The sequence below is a fragment of the Salmo trutta genome, chromosome 2 (assembly GCF_901001165.1).
Source record: "Salmo trutta chromosome 2, fSalTru1.1, whole genome shotgun sequence".
In the NCBI taxonomy this organism is placed as follows: Eukaryota; Metazoa; Chordata; class Actinopteri; order Salmoniformes; family Salmonidae; genus Salmo; species Salmo trutta.
Window position 1 is genome coordinate 12,892,590 of NC_042958.1, and position 19,745 is coordinate 12,912,334.

A 19,745-nucleotide genomic window follows, 5' to 3' on the forward strand; every position below is an offset into this window, starting at 1 on the left:
AGAATGATGGGAAGTTTGAGAGCGCTCGATTTAATCTAAACAGTAAACAAGTTGTTTGACCTTAACCCGTTCGGCAATTTCATTGGTCTAATAAAAGCTTCATGCCGCCCAAAAACTGAGCACGTCACAGAATGTGTTTTTTTGGAGAAAAAAAAAATTGAAAGAGGGAAAAATCCATATATTAGCTGCGTCATTGTTTAAGCCGCGAGGTTCAAAGCCTGGTCCGGAATTTACGGTAAGTGTTTTTCATTCATCTGTTTCCCATGTTTACACCTGAAAGGAATTGCCAGGGCTTCAAACAGTCATATGATTGACGTTGTTTGCTACTGAATCTAATAATGTGGTATGGATTTTTTGGTTATTTTCACCAATGTGTTTCATAGTCAGGGTCAGGGCTCTGTTCGTACATCCCCCTAAGTATTTTGCTGTGTGACCTGGAATTTAGATTTAGCACCATTGCGCCTAGAGAAATATTCACCCAGATAATAAGCTACATTGAATGGCAAAATGATATGTGCCGTTGGGAGCAAAGTTGTTACATTTGTATTGACCGGTGCGTGCAAAGTCAATAGGCTAGACTACATTGTATAATTTCACCTCACCTGTGAGAGTAAACAGAACATTCAGGAACTCTTGGAGGACAGTGGATTGGAAGTTGATAAAGGTGCTTCGGCTCTCAGCCACAGAGTTTTCAAACCTATAGTTTTATAGGCTATAGGCTCTTTGCCTCAGACTTTAGGTCCAACAGATGGGGAAGTTAAGACGGGTTTTATATATTTCTACATTGTCTTTATGGGTTCAGGGACCAATCAAAATAGGAATACAAAAGATAACATGATGTGATTGGTAAATTAGTTTTAAAAAATTGGCCAATTTGAAATATATAAAAACCCACTTCATTTGCCGCTCTGTAAACCCTTTCTTACCTGAAAGTCCGGTACTCCAGTGCTCACTTCCCTTTGCACCTCACCTGCGAGAAGCATGATGCACACGGGCAAGTCTGATTAGGCTTCACTGTACCACCTGTGAGCAGGGCCTACTATACACTGGGTGCACAATTATTAGGCAAGTGAGTATTCTGATCTTATCATTGTTTCTATTCACATTTTCCAACTCCAAACCATATAAACTTGAATGCTTATTGGATTTAATCATTTTCAGGTGATATGTACACTGCTCAAAAAAATAAAGGGAACACTTAAACAACACAATGTAACTCCAAGTCAATCACACTTCTGTGAAATCAAACTGTCCACTTAGGAAGCAACACTGATTGACAATAAATTTCACATGCTGTTGTGCAAATGGAATAGACAACAGGTGGAAATTATAGGCAATTAGCAAGACACCCCCAATAAAGGAGTGGTTCGGCAGGTGGTGACCACAGACCACTTCTCAGTTCTTATGCTTCCTGGCTGATGTTTTGGTCACTTTTGAATGCTGGCGGTGCTTTCACTCTAGTGGTAGCATGAGACGGAGTCTACAACCCACACAAGTGGCTCATGTAGTGCAGCTCATTCAGGATGGCACATCAATGCGAGCTGTGGCAAGAAGGTTTGCTGTGTCTGTCAGCGTAGTGTTCAGAGCATGGAGGCGCTACCAGGAGACAGGCCAGTACATCAGGAGACGTGGAGGAGGCCGTAGGAGGGCAACAACCCAGCAGCAGGACCGCTACCTCCGCCTTTGTGCAAGGAGGAGCAGGAGGAGCACTGCCAGAGCCCTGCAAAATGACCTCCAGCAGGCCACAAATGTGCATGTGTCTGCTCAAACGGTCAGAAACAGACTCCATGAGGGTGGTATGAGGGCCCGATGTCCACAGGTGGGGGTTGTGCTTACAGCCCAACACCGTGCAGGACGTTTGGCATTTGCCAGAGAAGACCAAGATTGATAAATTTGCCACTGGTGCCCTGTGCTCTTCACAGATGAAGCAGGTTCACACTGAGCACGTGACAGACGTGATAGAGTTTGGAGACGCCGTGGAGAACATTCTGCTGCCTGCAACATCCTCCAGCATGACCGGTTTGGTGGTGGGTCAGTGGGGTGGCATTTCTTTGGGGTGCCGCACAGCCCTCCATGTGCTCGCCAGAGGTAGCCTGACTGCCATTAGGTACCGAGATGAGATCCTCAGACCCCTTGTGAGACCATATGCTGGTGCGGTTGGCCCTGGGTTCCTCCTAATGCAAGACAATGCTAGACCTCATGTGGCTGGAGTGTGTCAGCAGTTCCTGCAAGAGGAAGGCATTGATGCTATGGACTGGCCCGCCTGTTCCCCAGACCTGAATCCAATTGAGCACATCTGGGACATCATGTCTCGCTCCATCCACCAATGCCACATTGCACCACAGACTGTCCAGGAGTTGGCGGATGCTTTAGTCCAGGTCTGGGAGGAGATCCCTCAGGAGACCATCCGCCACCTCATCAGGGTGGAGCATGCCCAGGCGTTGTAGGGAGGTCATACAGGCGCGTGGAGGCCACACACACTACTGAGCCTCATTTTGACTTGTTTTAAGGACATTACATCAAAGTTGGATCAGCCTGTAGTGTGGTTTTCCACTTTAATTTTGAGTGTGACTCCAAATCCAGACCTCCATGGGTTGATAAATTGGATTTCCATTGATTATTTTTGTGTGATTTTGTTGTCAGCACATTCAACTATGTAAAGAAAAAAGTATTTAATAAGATTATTTCATTCATTCAGATCTAGGATGTGTTATTTTAGTGTTCCCTTTATTTTTTTGAGCAGTGTATTTGTGTAATGAGGGAGGGTGTGGCAAAAGTGAATAACACCTTATATCAAGGTGTGCATAATTATTAGGCAGCCTCATTACCTCAGGTAAAATGGGCCAAAAATGAAATTTAACTGACACTGAAAAACCAAAAATGTAAAATGCCTTTCAGATGGATGCGACACTCTTTAAATAGCTAAACTATTGAGGTGTGACCACCGGACATTCAAACGTTTTGTTGCGAATAGTCAACTGGGGCGCAAGAAACGCATGGGGAAGAAAAGGCGCAAATTAACTGCAAAAGACTTGAGAAGAATTAAACTTCAAACTACCAGGAACCCATTATCCTCCAGTGCCACCGCATTCCAGAACTGCAACCTACCTGGAGTGTTCAGAAGTACAAGGTGTCAAGTGCTCAGAGACATGGTCAAGGTCAAGAAGACTGAAACAATACCACCACTGAATAAGATTCATAAGTTGAAGCGTCAAGATTGGGCAAAGAAATACCTGAAGACAGATTTTTCAAAGGTTCTATGGACAGATGAAATGAAAGTGACTCTTGATGGACCAAATGGATGGGCCCGTGGCTGGATCAGTAATGGACACAGGGCACCACTTTGAGTCAGGTGCCAGCAAGGTGAAGGAGGGGTACTGGTATGGGCTGCTATCATTGAGGATGAGGTAGTTGGACCTTTTCGGGTTGAAGATGGACTGAAACTCAACTCCCAAACCTACTGCCAGTTTCTGGAAGATTCTTTCGTCAAACAGTGGTACAGGAAGAAGCCCTCAGCATTTTAGAAGGCCATGATCTTTATGCAGGACAATGCTCCATCACATGCATCCAAGTACTCCACTGCTTGGCTAGCCAGCAAGGGCCTCAATGATGCCTGAATAACGACCTGGCCCCCTTCCTCACCTGACTTAAATCCTATTGAGAACTTGTGGGCCCTTCTCAAACGTGAGATTTACAGTGATGGAAGACAATACACCTTTTTGAACAGCATTTGGGAGACTGTGGTTGCTGCTTCAGCGAAAATTGATTGTGAACAGATCAATAAACTGACAGACTGCATGGATGGAAGGCTCATGGCAGTTATTGAAAATAATGGTGGCTATATTGGTCACTGAATATTTTTGAAAGGCCAAAAATGTTATATAATTGTCATTTTGTGTTACTTATCTGTTATACTTACTCTAAAAATTGAGAATAAACAAGTGAGTTGAGAGAAATTATTTTTGTAATTTAGTTGCCTAATAATTCTGCACACTAATAGTTGCCTAATAATTGTGCACACATATATTTCCCTGAGAAAGACAGACAAAACTCACTTTTCCTTTGTTAAACATTCAGGTTTGAGGTTCAATAACATTTTGGATTGACTGAGAGCATTGTGTTTGTTCAACAATAAAATGAATCCCGAGGAATACAATTTGCCTAATAATTGTGCACGCAGTGTGTAGCCCAGCCCCTAAACCGTCATGCTTCACACCTTTACAATTGTCTCTAGTCTAAACTGCTAGTCTCTAGCCCAGACCACTAGTCTCTAGCCCAGACCACTAGTCTCTAGCCCAAACCACTAGTCTCTAGCCCAAACCACTAGTCTCTAGCCCAAACCACTAGTCTCTAGCCCAAACCACTAGTCTCTAGCCCAAACCACTAGTCTCTAGCCCAAAACACTAGTCTCTAGCCCAAACCACTAGTCTCTAGCCCACACCAATTGTCTCTAGCCCACACCACTAGTCTCTAGCCCACACCAATTGTCTCTAGCCCAAACCACTAGTCTCTAGCCCAAACCAATTGTCTCTAGCCTGTCGTGTCTTTGGCATCATTAAAGTGAAGACTGTTATTTTATCAAATCAATTCTCTGTTATTATTATGTGATTTAAACTAATCATGTAAATATAATTAACTAGGAAGTCAGGGCACCAAGGAAAATCTTCAGATTACAAAGTTATAATTTTCCTAATATAACTCTTCAGATATTTTAATATCTGATCAATTAGTCTTCTAATTAATGAATTATTCTTTACCTCACGTTAGTCTCATTCCAAACGTCGTAAATTGTTGGTTCTCTGCACGAACCCAGCCTTCACTATGAATCTTTCATACAGCAATTGTCTTAATCATTTATTTACTAACTAACTAAATAATCACAGAAATGCATAAACAAACAAACAAAGTAGATATGGTTACAAGGAAATGATAGGGGATGTTCCCTAGTGGGCTAAACCGATATGGCGGCTTGGTAGACAAAGGGACTGAGAAGGGCGCGAAAGACAAAAGACACTACACAGTTGATAATTATATTGATAGAAATACTAATCCTTTGCACATGAACGCTCACTCATTCGGGAATAATTGCAATCAATATATATATTTACGGTCAGTGTGTCGTCGTGATCTCTGTTGGAATCGTCCATCTTTCGGAAAGTTCATCTGAACTTCTCTTTGCGTCCCTGGAGTCTTTCATGGTTAGAATGGATACTTCAGAGTCACATTCAGAAATGTTCTTATAGAATAGATGTTTGGGCGGTTGTCGTGCTTCGCATTCCAGGTCGACATGAATTCTAGCTGCAGACGAGTAATTAGTATCGAAGATTTGCTCTTATTCTGTAGGTATCAATAGTCTCAGAGTTTAACCATTTCCACCAATGCTCCACGTGGTTTGGTTAGGAATTCAACAACCGTTACAACCATAGCTCCCTCAGCTGACCGAGGAATGCATGGTCTCTACTCAAACCTTAGCCCTCTCGTTAATTGAGGTACGCATGGTCTGCAGTGGGCTTCTCCAGGTGGGGATTATATTCGGAACAGCAGAAAAGGCTGTCCCATGATGCCAGATCAATGTCTGTGCTCATGGGGCGGGCCAATGACTTAGTTAAACTCCAAAGGGAATTGGATTCTCTTTCATTAAACAGTTTAAAATCACATTACATAATTTCACAAATAGTTTAATCTTTACTCATTCATTTTATACAATAATTAGATGCAAATCTCATAACGGAGACTCTTGTATAAACAGAGTTATGGTAATGTGACTGTATTGTCTCAATGAGGTCACAAACATTAAACAAAATGGACCGGTCGTAGCTGGATTCTCCACCGACCGTTTACACATTCTCCAAAACATGAACATTGTTCAGTTCTCAAGTTCTGTGATGTTGAAGAAGTTCCTTTGTTCTCTCTATGAAACCCTCTCTCAATACTGCATGGCCCTGAGGAGAGTCTCCTCATGGAATTTATGACCTGAGATAACAGAGCCTGGGTGTAGGAGGGAGAGAGAGATGGTAAGAGAGAGGGGGAGGGTACTCGCTATACCCAAAGAGGGCCACGTCATGACAAGCCCAAACTACTAGTCTCTAGCCCAAATCACTAGTCTCTAGCCCAAACCACTTGTCTCTAGCAGAAACCACTAGTCTCTAGCCCAAACCACTAGTCTCTAGCCCAAACCACTAGTCTCTAGCCCAAACCACTAGTCTCTAGCCCTAACCACTAGTCTCTAGCCCTAACCACTAGTCTCTAGCCCAAACCACTTGTCTCTAGCCCAAACCACTAGTCTCTAGCCTAAACCGCTTGTCTCTAGCCCAAACCCCTTGTCTCTAGCCCAAACCGCTTGTCTGTAGGCCAAACCACTAGTCTCTAGCCCAAACTACTTGTCTCTAGCCCAAACTGCTTGTCTGTAGGCCAAACCACTTGTCTCTATCCCAAACCGCTTGTCTCTGGCCCAGACCACTAGTCTCTGGCCCAGACCACTAGTCTCTAGCCCAGACCACTAGTCTCTAGCCCAAACCACTTGTCTCTATCCCAAACCATTTGTCTCTATCCCAAACCATTTGTCTCTATTCCAAACCATTTGTCTCTGGCCCAAACCATTTGTCTGTGGCCCAGACCACTAGTCTCTGGCCCAGACCGCTAGACTCTAGCCCAAACCACTAGTCTCTAGCCTAAACCACTAGTCTCTAGCCCAAACCTCTTTTCTCTAGCCCAAACCACTAGTCTCTAGCCCAAACCACTAGTCTCTAGCTCAAACCACTAGTCTCTAGCCCAAACCAATTGTCTCTGGCCGAAACCGCTTGTCTCTGGCCGAAACCGCTTGTCTCTGGCCCAGACCACTAGTCTCTGGCCCAGACCACTAGTCTCTGGCCCAAACCACTTGTCTCTAGCCTAAACCACTTGTCTCTAGCCTAAACCACTTGTCTCTAGTGTAAACCGCTTGTCTCAAGCCCAAACTACTTGCCTCTAGCCCAAACCTCTTTTCTCTAGCTCAAACCACTTGTCTCTAGCCCAAACTGTTCAAACATTATAACTCTTGTTACCTGATCTACATTTTATTTATTTCTATTGTGGATTTGCATGATTTATGAATTTATAATTCCATAAACCATGTCTTGGACTCTACACTAAGCCTACTTGCTGGCCGCTAACTGTTTGTTTGATAACAAACAACTTTATTCAGTTATGTAACCCAAATACATGGCTCTGATGTAACCTAGCTGGATAACAACTTAAGATGGCATTAGAAGAAAGGAATGGCTCTCCGAATAGTTTCTCAGGAGACGAGCTTCAAAAATAATCTAGGCGTAGCTACATCTAAATCAATTTAAATTAAATAAAAATGTCTGGTGCTAAATGCTGTTCACTGGTGCTCCTAACCAGTGCTACCAATGAACAAAGTTCATTTAGGGCACCAGTTAATAAGGGAAATTCAATACAATGATATACAGTAGTAGGCTAAACAATATCTTTGGTTGTATATTTTCTATGAGTCATAGTTTTGAATCAGAGCTAAGGCTTACTACTGGCATGCTTTATTTTCCTGAAATCTCACCAGGTATGTAAAGGTTATGTTAAGTTCGCCTTGTCTACATTTAGATGTTTTCAAATGATGTAAATGTGTGTGGAAGGTCTTTAGTTTAATGCTTGGATCTTAATGTACATTCATGTTATTTAAGACCCCTGATTCTCAAATGTCTCAATTTAATCTGTGTTATAAAAACAAATCTCTGTCCCATCACATCACCTGTTTGTGGAACACAAGATGTGGTAACACTATCCTATAATGATCTGTCAGCCAAATTGTTTGGCACTGGTATGACCCTGTCATCTATCCCAGATCTTACACTGAAACAGGACCCAGCCCTTCCCTTCCCTTAACCCTCTCTCCCTCGCAATTAAGCGTCATTCTCCAGTCATTTAAAAAGGTAGAATGCATTAACTGACACTATGGCTGAGAAATGTCATAGAGTGATGTGCTCTTGGTGAAGTAATTTATAATCTGACTGAATTCATGAAACTCTTTCATTCTGACTGTGGTTTGTATAGGGGACAGATGACTTACAGACACAGATAGGTGGGCATTATGAGGTAGTTAGTAGCACCAGTACCACACCCTCTGCCTACTCTAGGGAGTCCTCAGCCGCACAAAGATCCTCTCACGTCACTAGGGAATTAAAGATGCCTTATAAAGATTTTGTATAATTTCAGACAGTAGTTTTGAAAGTAACCCTCAGGAGCCAAAACCGGTCCCCGAAAGTGTTGCACAATTGTGTTCACAACTTCACCCATTTCTTGTGATATGTTCTGTGCTGCAAAAAAAGATAAATACAATTAAATAAATTAAATCCTGCAATTCGTACACTATGTTACGAATTTGTAAGTGCTTAAGATCCTGTTCAATCTCTTTAGAAATGTAAAGGAGAACGATAGGCGCTACGCTATCATACTGTACTGTGTAGTACAGCGGTTCCCAAACTAGGGATCGTGACCCCATGTGGGGTCGCCTGATATAAAAGTGGGGTCGTGGGAGAATTTCCCAAATCCTAAAGAAAAAAATATATACTACCATTCAAAAGTTTGGGGTCACTTAGAAATCTCCTTGTTTTCCATGAAAACATACATGAAATGAGTTACAAAATGAATAGGAAATATAGTCAAGACATTGACAAGGTTATAAATAGTGATTTTTAATTGAAATAATAATTGTGTCCTTCTAACTTTGCTATCGTCAAAGAATCCTCCATTTGCAGCAATTACAGCCTTGCAGACCTTTGGCATTCTAGTTGACAATTTGTTGAGGTAATCTGAAGAGATTTCACCCCATGCTCCCTGAAGCACCTCCCACAAGTTGGATTGGCTTGATGGGCACTTCTTACGAACCATATGGTCAAGCAGCATGAAACAGCATAGTGTGCTGTGCAGTGTGCTGAGTGGCTATACTGATAAAAAACAAATGCTATATGGAATCGAATGGTGGGCTTTTGCACAGATGGGGCTCCATCTATGCACTCTAGTTATAAATGTCTCTTCCTCTGCCATATGGACGCATTGTATGATACACGAGAACAACTGGCGACAAAAGAGCTGAGCATCTGTGGCATTGTGTTGTGTGACAAAACTGCACATTTTAGGGTGGCCTTTTATTGTCCCCAGCACAAGGTGCACCTGTTGAATGATCATGCTGTTTAATCAGCTTCTTGATATGCCACACCAGTCAGGTGGATGGATTATCTTGGCAAAGGAGAAATTCTCACTAACAGGGATGTAAATACATTTGTGCACAACATTTTAGAGAAACAAGCTTTTTGTGAGTATGGAACATTTCTGGGATCTTTTATTTCAGCTCATGAAACATTGGACCAACACTTTGCGTTTATATTTGTTTTCAGTATAGTAACTTCCTTGACTGTATAGTAGAAGCAGCATATATAACATGTTACTTAACTGCTTCCCTCTGCTTCTTCAGTGATCAAGTCTTCAGGATAACTTAACTGCTTCCCTCTGCTTCTTCAGGGATCAAATCTTCATGATAACTTAACTGCTTCCCTCTGCTTCTTCAGTGATCAAGTCTTCAGGATAACTTAACTGCTTCCCTCTGCATCTTCAGGGATCAAGTCTTCAGGATAACTCCCAGCAACAAAGAGGAGGTTCAGGTGCTGAAAAAACTCCTGGGAAACATCAAGGTAATGATGTCTTGTCTTCAATAGTCTCTCTGTCTCTCTATGTCTCACTCACTCACTCACACACACACAATTATTATAAAAATCTGTTAGTTTAAGCTAGAGATTTGGATTTTTGCATTGGATGAGTCTCTGTCCACTGCATCCACCTATGTCGCACTTCCGCATCTGCGGTGAAAGGTGACAGAGCTAAAGCAGTGTTTATCAGACCATGAAACATCCTGAAATCAGTCTTCTCACAAAACTGTCAATAGCGTCCGAATGGTTTGGTCTACAAACTACTATGACCCCTCTATGGAAAGATGAACACAATGGTGTCAGTAGACTCGTCAAGTGTCAGGAGACTTGTCTGAAGTTGGTACTTATGTCTGTAGCGTCCAAACCATTTGGGCATCACACTAATATGACCCCTCTGTGCAAAGGTGAGACTCTCATGTACATGTCAGTTGTTTTGCTCTTGGACACCCACCAGGCCTCACAAGACTCGCCTGAATGTCCCCTGTACCAGTTGGAAAAATGTATGGAAATATACAGTGCCTTCAGAAAGTATTCAAACCCCTTGACTTTTTCCACATTTTGTACATTACAGCCTTATTCTGAAAACGATTAAATAAAAAAAATCCTCAGCAATATACACACAATACTCTATATTGACAAAGAAAAAACTATTTTTTTGTTGTTGCAAAAAATTCAAAAATACCTTATTTACATAAGTATTCAGACATTTTGCTATGAGACTCGAAATTGAGCTCAGGTGCATCCTGTTTCCATTGATCATCGTTGAGATGTTTCTACAACTTGATTAGAGTCCATCTGTGATACATTTAATTGATTGGACATGATTTGGAAAGGCACACACCTGTCTATATAAGGTCCCACAGTTGACAGTGCATGTCAGAGCAAAAACCAAGCCATGAGGTCAAAGGAATTGTCCGTAGAGCTCCGAGACAGGATTGTGTTGAGGCACAGATCTGGAAAAGGGTACCAAAACATTTCTGAAGCATTGAAGGTCCCCAGGAACACAGTGTCCTCCATCATTCTTATATGGAAGAAGTTTAGAACCACCAAGATTCTTCCTAGAGCTGGCCACCCGACCAGCCTCAGCAATCTGGGGAGAAAGGCCTTGGTCAGGGAGGTGACCAAGAACCAGATGGTCACTCTGACAGAGCTCTAGAGTTCCTCTGTGGAGATGGGAGAACCTTCCAGAAGGACAACCATTTCTGCAGCACTCCACCAATCAGGCCTTTTTGGTAGAGTGGCCAGACAGAAGCCACTCCTCAGTAAAAGGCACATGACAGCCTGCTTGGAGTTTGCCAAAAGGCACCTAAAGACTCTCAGACCATGAGAAACAAGATTCTCTGGTCTGATGAAACCAAGATTGAACTCTTTGGCCTGAATGCCAAGCGTCACATCTAGAGGAAACCTGGCACCATCCCTACGGTGAAGCATGGTGGTGACAGCATCATGCTGTGGGGATGTTTTTCAGCGGCAGGGACTGGGAGACTATTCAGGATCGAGGGAAAGATGAACGGAGCAAAATACAGAGAGATCATTGATGAAAACCTGCTCCAGATCGCTCAGGACCTCAGACTGGGGTGATGGTTCACCTTCCAACAGGACAACGACCCTAAGCACACAGCCAAGACAATGCAGGAGTGGCTACGGGAACAAGTCTCTGAATGTCCTTGAGTGGCCCAGCCAGAGCCCGTACTAGAATCCAATCGAACATCTCTGGAGAGACCTGAAAATAGCTGTGCAGCGACCCTCCCCATCCAACCTGACAGAGCTTGAGCGGATGTGCAGAGAAGAATGGGAGAAACTCACCAAATACAGGTGTGCCAAACTTGTAGCGTCATACCCAATAATAGGAGGGACACTTCAGAACAAACTTCCTTTTTATATTTTTGGGGGACTATCTGTTGTTCCATGTAGTGAATCTGTTATTCAATGCGTTTTGTATGGGCTAATGGCAGTAAGGCCAAAAATATTTGTTAATAAAAAAAAATATATATATATATTTTTTTTTTGATACTTCAAGAGATCTTAAAATGCTAAATCAAATAGCTAAATTATCCTTGGTTTGACCTTCTTAAAACAATTCTACATAGCTTACTTGTCATATCCTGACCATAGAAAGATGTTCTTTTCTAGGGTAGAGTAGGTCAGGGCGTGACTGGTTTTCTTCTTCTATGTTTTCTATTTCTATGTTCAGGTTCTAGTTTTGTATTTCTATGTTGGGGTTTTGTTTGGGATGATCTCCAATTAGAGGCAGCTGGTCCTCGTTGTCTCTAATTGGAGATCATACTTAAGTAGGGTTTTTTTCCCACCTGGGTTTGTGGGAGATTATCTTTGAGTCAGTGTATGTTTCACCTCTGCGTCACGGTTTGTTGTTTTTGTATTGCATAGTTTCACAGTGTAAATAAAATGTGGAACGACACACACGTTGCACTTTGGTCCGCTTCTCCTTACGACAACCGTGACAGAATCTCCCACCACCAAAGGACCAGGAGAAACAGGAATGGACTTGGGAGGAAATTCTGGACGGGAAAGGACCCTGGAGTCAGGCTGGGGAGTATCGCCGTCCAAAGGAGGAAATTGAGGCAGCTAAAGCGGAGCTGCGATATTACGAGGTACTATACCAGCCACGAGGCAAGTGCGAGAGGGGGGGGGGGCACACGGGGAGATTGGCAGAGTCAGGTTGGAGACCTGAGCCAACTCCCCGTGCTTACTGTGGGGAGCGAGTGATGAAGCAAGCACCGTGTTATGCGGTGATGCGCACTGTGTCGCCAGGGCGCATTCACAGGCCGGTGCGATCTGTGCCCGCGCCCCACATTTGTCGAGCTAGGTTGAGCATCCAGCCATGGCGGATTGTGCCAGCTCTACGCTCGAGATTTCCAGTGCGCCTCCACGGCCCAGTATATCCTGTGTCTGCCCCACGTACCCGGCCTCCTGTGAGTCTATTCAGCCTGGTACGCCCTGTGCCTGCTCCTCGCACTTGCCCTGAGGTGTGTGTTACTAATCTGGCGCCACCTGTGCCAGCCCCACGCATCAGGCCTCCAGTGCGCAGTCCCAGTCCAGAGCTTCCGGCGACAGTTCCCATTCCCGAGCTTCCGGCGACAGTTCCCATTCCCGAGCTTCCGGCGACAGTTCCCATTCCCGAGCTTCCGGCGACAGTTCCCAGTCTAGAGCTTCCGGCGACAGTTCCCAGTCTAGAGCTTCCGGCGACAGTTCCCAGTCTAGAGCTTCCGGCGACAGTTCCCAGTCTAGAGCTTCCGGCGACAGTTCCCAGTCCAGAGCTTCCGGCGACGCTTTACAGTCCAGAACCTCCTGAGACGGCCCACAGTCCGGAGCCTCCTGAGACGGCCCCCAGTCCGGAGTCTTCAGCGGTGGTCCGCAGTCCAGAACTTCCAGCGGCGGTCCGCAGTCCAGAACCTCCAGCGGCAGTCGGCAGTCCAGAACCCCCGGTGATGATCCACAGTCCGGTGACACAAAATCGGAGGGATCAGCGGGCGGAGTGGGGGTTACGCCCTGAACCGGAGCCGCCTCCTCTGTAGGAGGATCTGCGGGATGAGAAGGTTCTGCTTACTGCACCAGAGCCGCCGTATTTCTATGTTGGGGTTTTGTTTGGGATGATCTCCAATGATCTCCAATATGTATTGCATAGTTTCACAGTGTAAATAAAATGTGGGACGACACACACGCTCCGCTTCTCCTTACGACAACCGTGACATTAGTAGAACGGTAAAATAGGCCATGATAAAACCAACAGAGAACCATAGTAATCATAATGTAGTTAGTGTACATTCTTCTTCTGGCTAATTTTACAGAGAGGTAAATGAGGCAGTTCACGGTACAGTCAGAAAGACATCTGGTTCATTGACCGTTGTAGTTGAAAAAACCTTCAAGCTCCCCGGAGAAGGCGAGAAAGCGTCTGCTGTGGCCTGTGACATTCCCAATACCATTTGGGAACAATTACACAGCAATGCCGAGAACACCGGCGACCTTCCTACTCTTTTCTTCCCTTGAAGATAAACTCCCAGCAGTGGGACTGATGTTATTAGTGAAGTATGAAAATGGGCCTGGAACCTGCCTGGGTGGTCAAGGTTAATATATGAAAACTGAGTCGAATTGATAAATTCACATTTGCCCGTGGATGCAGCCGTCCCAGTTTAGAATGTTTTGAGCAGTGGTGGGATGTGTTGAGCAGTGTTTGTCAGTGGTGGGATATGTTGAGCAGTGTTTGTCAGTGGTGGGATATGTTGAGCAGTGTTTGTCAGTGGTGGGATATGTTGAGCAGTGTTTGTCAGTGGTGGGATATACTGAGCAGTGTTTGTCAGTGGTGGGATGTGTTGAGCAGTGTTTGTCAGTGGTGGGATATGTTGAGCAGTGTTTGTCAGTGGTGGGCTGTCTTTAGTTGGTTTGGCTTTGGCTGTTATGGACTGTGTTTGGTCGTATTTCACGGCTATGGGCTATTTGGTAGTGTTTCAGATATGTTTGGGGTGTGTTGGGAACTGTTTGGGCTGTTATAGTTATCCTTAGCAAGGTTCAGATAGATGTAGGATCTTAATTTGATCACCCTTTTTCAAGAGAAATGTCCTGCAGTACATTTTAAACATTTTAATGTATTTGAGGTTTAAAAATGCTTTTGAATGTATCAACCCCCACAATAATGTCCATTAATTATAATCAACATAATAATTGACATTTCCTGTTGCTGCAGGATTAGAAGTGTAGCAAACTGGCTCAAATTAAGATCCTACATCTGTGTTAGGGTTCAGGGTTGGGCTGAACTGTCCTGACAACCAGAAATACTAGCTCAGAGAAACAAGGGACAGATAGGGGGAAAGGTCAACTGACGGCTAAATAACCAGATATTGTTTGGTGGACCCCCCATGTTGGTCTTGGTCTGGCTTGAGTCTGTGTCTAAGGAGGGACAGTGGGTCTGAAGACCCTGGAGATGGCGGCTACTGTTTGGACAGCTGCTGTTAAGACATGTTTTTCTTAGTTTATCTGCGTTGTGCCAAAGTCACACTCCTCACTTTCACAGAGAGACTGAAGCCAAACAGAGAGAGGCCCTTGAGTGTCACAATATTTAATTGTTGATTCTTATAAATGGATGCCTGTCCACAAAAATACTGAATATGTTGTGCTACAAATTGTGAAATTGTGATAAGTAAAAGATGTTCCCTTCCGTGCTTTGAATTGTTGATACTGAGACCGTCAAGTGCTACGTCATATGATAGATCTGTCTAGTGTCAAATGATAGATTGGTCTAGCTTCTCCTGAATCATAAACACTCCAATTGAATTTCACCTTAGCTGCCTTTTGTAGGAGCCAAACATCTCCAATATGTCTCAGAACTGAACTAACTCTGCAGTAGGCCCACTACCTTCCTTTACTCCTTCTCAGGATTGCCATAAACCATAACAAAACTACCTCAATCTAAAGGTATCCTATAACCGCAAATAAAATCATGTAAATAATCAAGTGATAAAGGATCTAATCCACTGGGATTATATTTCCTAATAAAGCCAAGGAATGCATCTATAAGAGCCTTTACTGTAAACAATTATTGAAAACCGTAACTTGGATCATAGGAGGGCTTCGTAGAGTGAACCATGTTATCTGATAGTGATACACAAGTGATGCTTGGGCATGTGCTGTTTGATTTGTGAGACCAACAAAGAGATGGAGATGTGGAAACATTTACAGTAACAATAGTGCTCTTGGTCATTTGGAAATGCAGCATATAAATTGCAAGCGTATCCATTTATGTTGGCTTGGAGTAGCAGAGAAAAGCTGAGGGACCCCATACCATTAACATGTGGAACGTTTTTTTTGACCCCTTGTAGCTTGTAGTTTATTTCAAAGGGGGTGCATGGCTTTCTGTTAACTATTAAATTAATGATCTCTTAATAGGCATTTGTGCCAGTCTGTATGATTCTACTCCCGTGCTGAAACCAGAGCCAGCTGGAGCTATGAGACGCTCAGTTCCCGTCAAAGTAAATCACTGAATCGCTTATTCATGCTCCCAAAAAGGTTTATTTTAGAGCGTGGTTGGTTATTATCTTTATGTAAAACCTTGGTTTTGGAGAGCATCAATGGCTGGTCCAGGGTCGACATATCTGTGTTTATTTGGCTGCTAATAGCTGGGTAATGTGTAGGTTATACCAGCTCCAGCTAACGGTGCTATTTCTTGGCAGGAACTGAAAGGAGAGGCTTTGCTGGCTGCTAACCTGGGGTCAAACAGCAGGGTGTGGGATGTATAAGGCAGGGGGATGGCTTGACTGGGCTATTAATTGTGTGTGTGTGTGTGTGTGTGTGTGTGTGTGTGTGTGTGTGTGTGTGTGTGTGTGTGTGTGTGTGTGTGTGTGTGTGTGTGTGTGTGTGTGTGTGTGTGTGTGTGTGTGTGTGTGTGTGTGTGTGTGTGTGTGTGTCGTCATCAGCATTCCCTTGACCTGCTCGTCAATCCGTAACCCATAGCATTGATCTCGACTCCAGGTCATAGTGTGCTGTGGAGAACAGCCTTGAATGTTAAAGCTTTGCTATTGTCTATCTCCCCAGAAGCCCTGGGTTTGTTAGCAGGAGGAACTGTGGGTTCAGGAAGGGGAGCAAGGTTGTTTGGGTGGTGCAGGAGTGTCTCACCATGTCTTACGGACAATCTGTGTGTGTCCGTGGATCCCTATTACTAACTAACTCTCTCTCTGTGTCTCTCTCTCTCTCGCTCCCTCTCAGGTCGACCTCTGGCAGCCCAACAGTGCCTCTCTGATCCGACACAATGCCACTGTGGACGTGCACGTGAGACGGAACGACACACGAGGGCTACGGACACGCCTCCAGAGAGAACACATAGATTTTAAGTAAGGGCTTAGAGACTACTCCATATTTCACCCTGAACAGTAAAGACAATGACCATCATAACACCAGAGCCATTCCTAGCCCGGTGCCCCTCCGCCTCACCACTCCCCCTGTCGTTAACCCATCCACCCCCACAGGAAGAGGAACATCTGTTCCCCAAAGGGTGTCGCGAGGTGCCTTTTCAAAGCACACATGCACACATGCACACACACAAAACACACACACAAACACGCACTACAACCCTATTCGCTTTCAAAAGCAGCCCTTTCATCTTTTCTCCCCATCAATCATCACAATGATGGAGTTTATCAAAGAAGCCACAGCCAGAAACACTCTCATTGTCATCCCTATCCTCAGGGAAGACTTTTTACTCTTCTCTCTCTCTCTCTCTCTCTCTTTTGCTCTCGCTCTCTTTTGCTCTCGCTCTCTTTTGCTCTCGCTCTCTCTGGCTCTCTGTCTCTGGCTCTCTGTCTCTGGCTCTCTGTCTCTGGCTCTCTGTCTCTGGCTCTCTGTCTCTGGCTCTCTGGCTCTGGCTCTCTGGCTCTGGCTCTCTGGCTCTGGCTCTCTGGCTCTCTCTCTCTCTCTGGCTCTCTCTCTCTCTCTGGCTCTCTCTCGCTCTCTGGCTCTCTCGCTCTCTGGCTCTCTGGCTCTCTGGCTCTCTCTCTGGCCCTCTCGCTCTCTCTGGCCCTCTCGCTCTCGCTCTCTCTGGCCCTCTCGCTCTCGCTCTCTCTGGCCCTCTCGCTCTCTCTCTCTCTGGCTCTCTCGCTCTCTCTCTCTCGCTCTCTCTCTCTCGCTCTCTCTCTCTCTGGCTCGCTGGCTCGCTCACTCGCTCACTCGCTCACTCGCTCTCTGGCTCGCTCTCTGGCTCTCTCTCTCTGGCTCTCTCTCTCTGGCTCTCTCTCTCTGGCTCTCTCTCTCTGGCTCTCTCTCTCTGGCTCTTTCTCTCTCTGGCTCTCTGGTTCTCTCTCTCTGGCTCTCTCTCTCTCTGGCTCGCTGGCTCGCTCACTCGCTCACTCGCTCTCTGGCTCGCTCGCTCTCTCTCTCTGGCTCTCTCTCTCTGGCTCTCTCTCTCTGGCTCTCTCTCTCTGGCTCTCTCTCTCTCTGGCTCTCTCTCTCTCTCTGGCTCTCTCTCTCTGGCTCTCTCTCTCTGGCTCTCTCTCTCTCTGGCTCTCTCTCTCTCTCTGGCTCTCTCTCTCTCTCTGGCTCTCTCTCTCTCTCTCTGGCTCTCTCTCTCTCTCTCTGGCTCTCTCTCTCTCTCTCTGGCTCTCTCTCTCTCTCTGGCTCTCTCTCTCTCTCTTCTCTGGCTCTCTCTCTCTCTCTCTGGCTCTCTCTCTCTCTCTCTGGCTCTCTCTCTCTCTCTCTGGCTCTCTCTCTCTCTCTGGCTCTCTCTCTCTCTCTCTCTGGCTCTCTCTCTCTCTGGCTCTCTCTCTCTCTGGCTCGCTCACTCTCTTGCTCTCTCTCACTCTCTTGCTCTCTCTCACTCTCTCCTCTCTTTCGCTCTCGCTCGCTCTCCTCTCTTTCTCTCTCGCTCGCTATCCTGTCTTGCTCGCTTGCTCGATCTCTCTCGCTCTCTCTTTCTCTCTCGCTCTCCTCTTGCTCTTTCTCTTGCTCTCTCCTCTCTCTCGCTCTCTCTCTCTTGCTCTCTCTCTCACGCTCTTTTGCTCTCTCATCTCTCCTTCCTTTTGACTATTCATAGATGTATATTTCCTCAGTATGGGCCGGGGAGCCACAGAGATCTGAGGCTGGTGGGGTGATGGGTTTCAGTATTTACAGTCTGAGAGCGTTTGGGGGATAATTTGTATTAGATGGAAAAAGCTATGGGTGATGGGTTCACATGAGAGGGGACTAAAATCACGCATCTTATCTGGAAAATACAATTGCGTGTAGTTATTCATGAAACGTAATGCATTCAAACACTTTGATTTCTGTCCACATTTTTCTGTTTTGTCGTCCTGTGGTCAATGTTAGCTGAGCTAGACTATGACAAAACTACTCTCATCTCATTTGTGAAGAGAGGAGTTTTCTCAAAGAATGTCAATGACAGATGTAGCCTTTCCTGATGTTATGATAATAGTTTTTACCAAATAAGTGAATGTGACTCATCAAATACAACAAATTCATGGACAGCATGAAGAATACAAACCTAGTAGACTGTCTGCACGCTGTCTCTCCACGCTAGGACACGCTGTCTCTCCACGCAAGGACACGCTGTCTCTCCATGCAAGGACACGCTGTCTCTCCAAGCAAGGACACGCTGTCTCTCCACGCAAGGACACGCTGTCTCTCCACGCAAGGACACGCTGTCTCTCCACGCAAGGACACGCTGTCTCTCCACGCAAGGACACGCTGTCTCTCCACGCAAGGACACGCTGTCTCTCCACGCAAGGACACGCTGTCTCTCCACGCAAGGACACGCTGTCTCTCCACGCTAGGACACGCTGTCTCTCCACGCAAGGACACGCTGTCTCTCCACGCAAGGACACGCTGTCTCTCAACGCAAGGACACGCTGTCTCTCCACGCAAGGACACGCTCTCTCTCCACGCTAGGACACGCTTTCTCTCCACGCTAGGACACGCTGTCTCTCCACGCTAGGACACGCTGTCTCTCCACGCTAGGACACGCTGTCTCTCCACGCTAGGACACGCTGTCTCTCCACGCTAGGACACGCTGTCTCTCCACGCTAGGACACGCTGTCTCTCCACGCTAGGACACGCTGTCTCTCCACGCTAGGACACGCTGTCTCTCCACGCTAGGACACGCTCTCTCTCCACGCTAGGACACGCTCTCTCTCCACGCTAGGACACGCTCTCTCTCCACGCTAGGACACGCTGTCTCTCCACGCTAGGACACGCTGTCTCTCCACGCTAGGACACGCTGTCTCTCCACGCTAAGGACACGCTGTCTCTCCACGCTAGGACACGCTGTCTCTCCACGCTAGGACACGCTGTCTCTCCACGCAAGGACACGCTGTCTCTCCACGCTAGGACACGCTGTCTCTCCACGCTAGGACACGCTGTCTCTCCACGCTAGGACACGCTGTCTCTCCACGCTAGGACACGCTGTCTCTCCACGCTAGGACACGCTGTCTCTCCACGCTAGGACACGCTGTCTCTCCACGCTAGGACACGCTGTCTCTCCACGCTAGGACACGCTGTCTCTCCACGCTAGGACACGCTGTCTCTCCACGCTAGGACACGCTGTCT

The 19,745-nt window shown here is 45.7% G+C and overlaps 1 protein-coding gene across 1 annotated transcript in view; it reads left to right on the forward strand.

The window, feature by feature from the left end:
* LOC115150820 (carboxypeptidase A6) overlaps positions 1–19,745 on the forward strand; it is a 38,611-nt gene that overhangs the window by 10,115 nt on the left and 8,751 nt on the right. The window contains exons 2-3 of the mRNA XM_029694533.1: positions 9,611–9,686; positions 16,419–16,543. Of these exons, the coding sequence (XP_029550393.1) occupies positions 9,611–9,686; positions 16,419–16,543 (201 nt within the window). The remainder of the gene's footprint in view (positions 1–9,610; positions 9,687–16,418; positions 16,544–19,745) is intronic.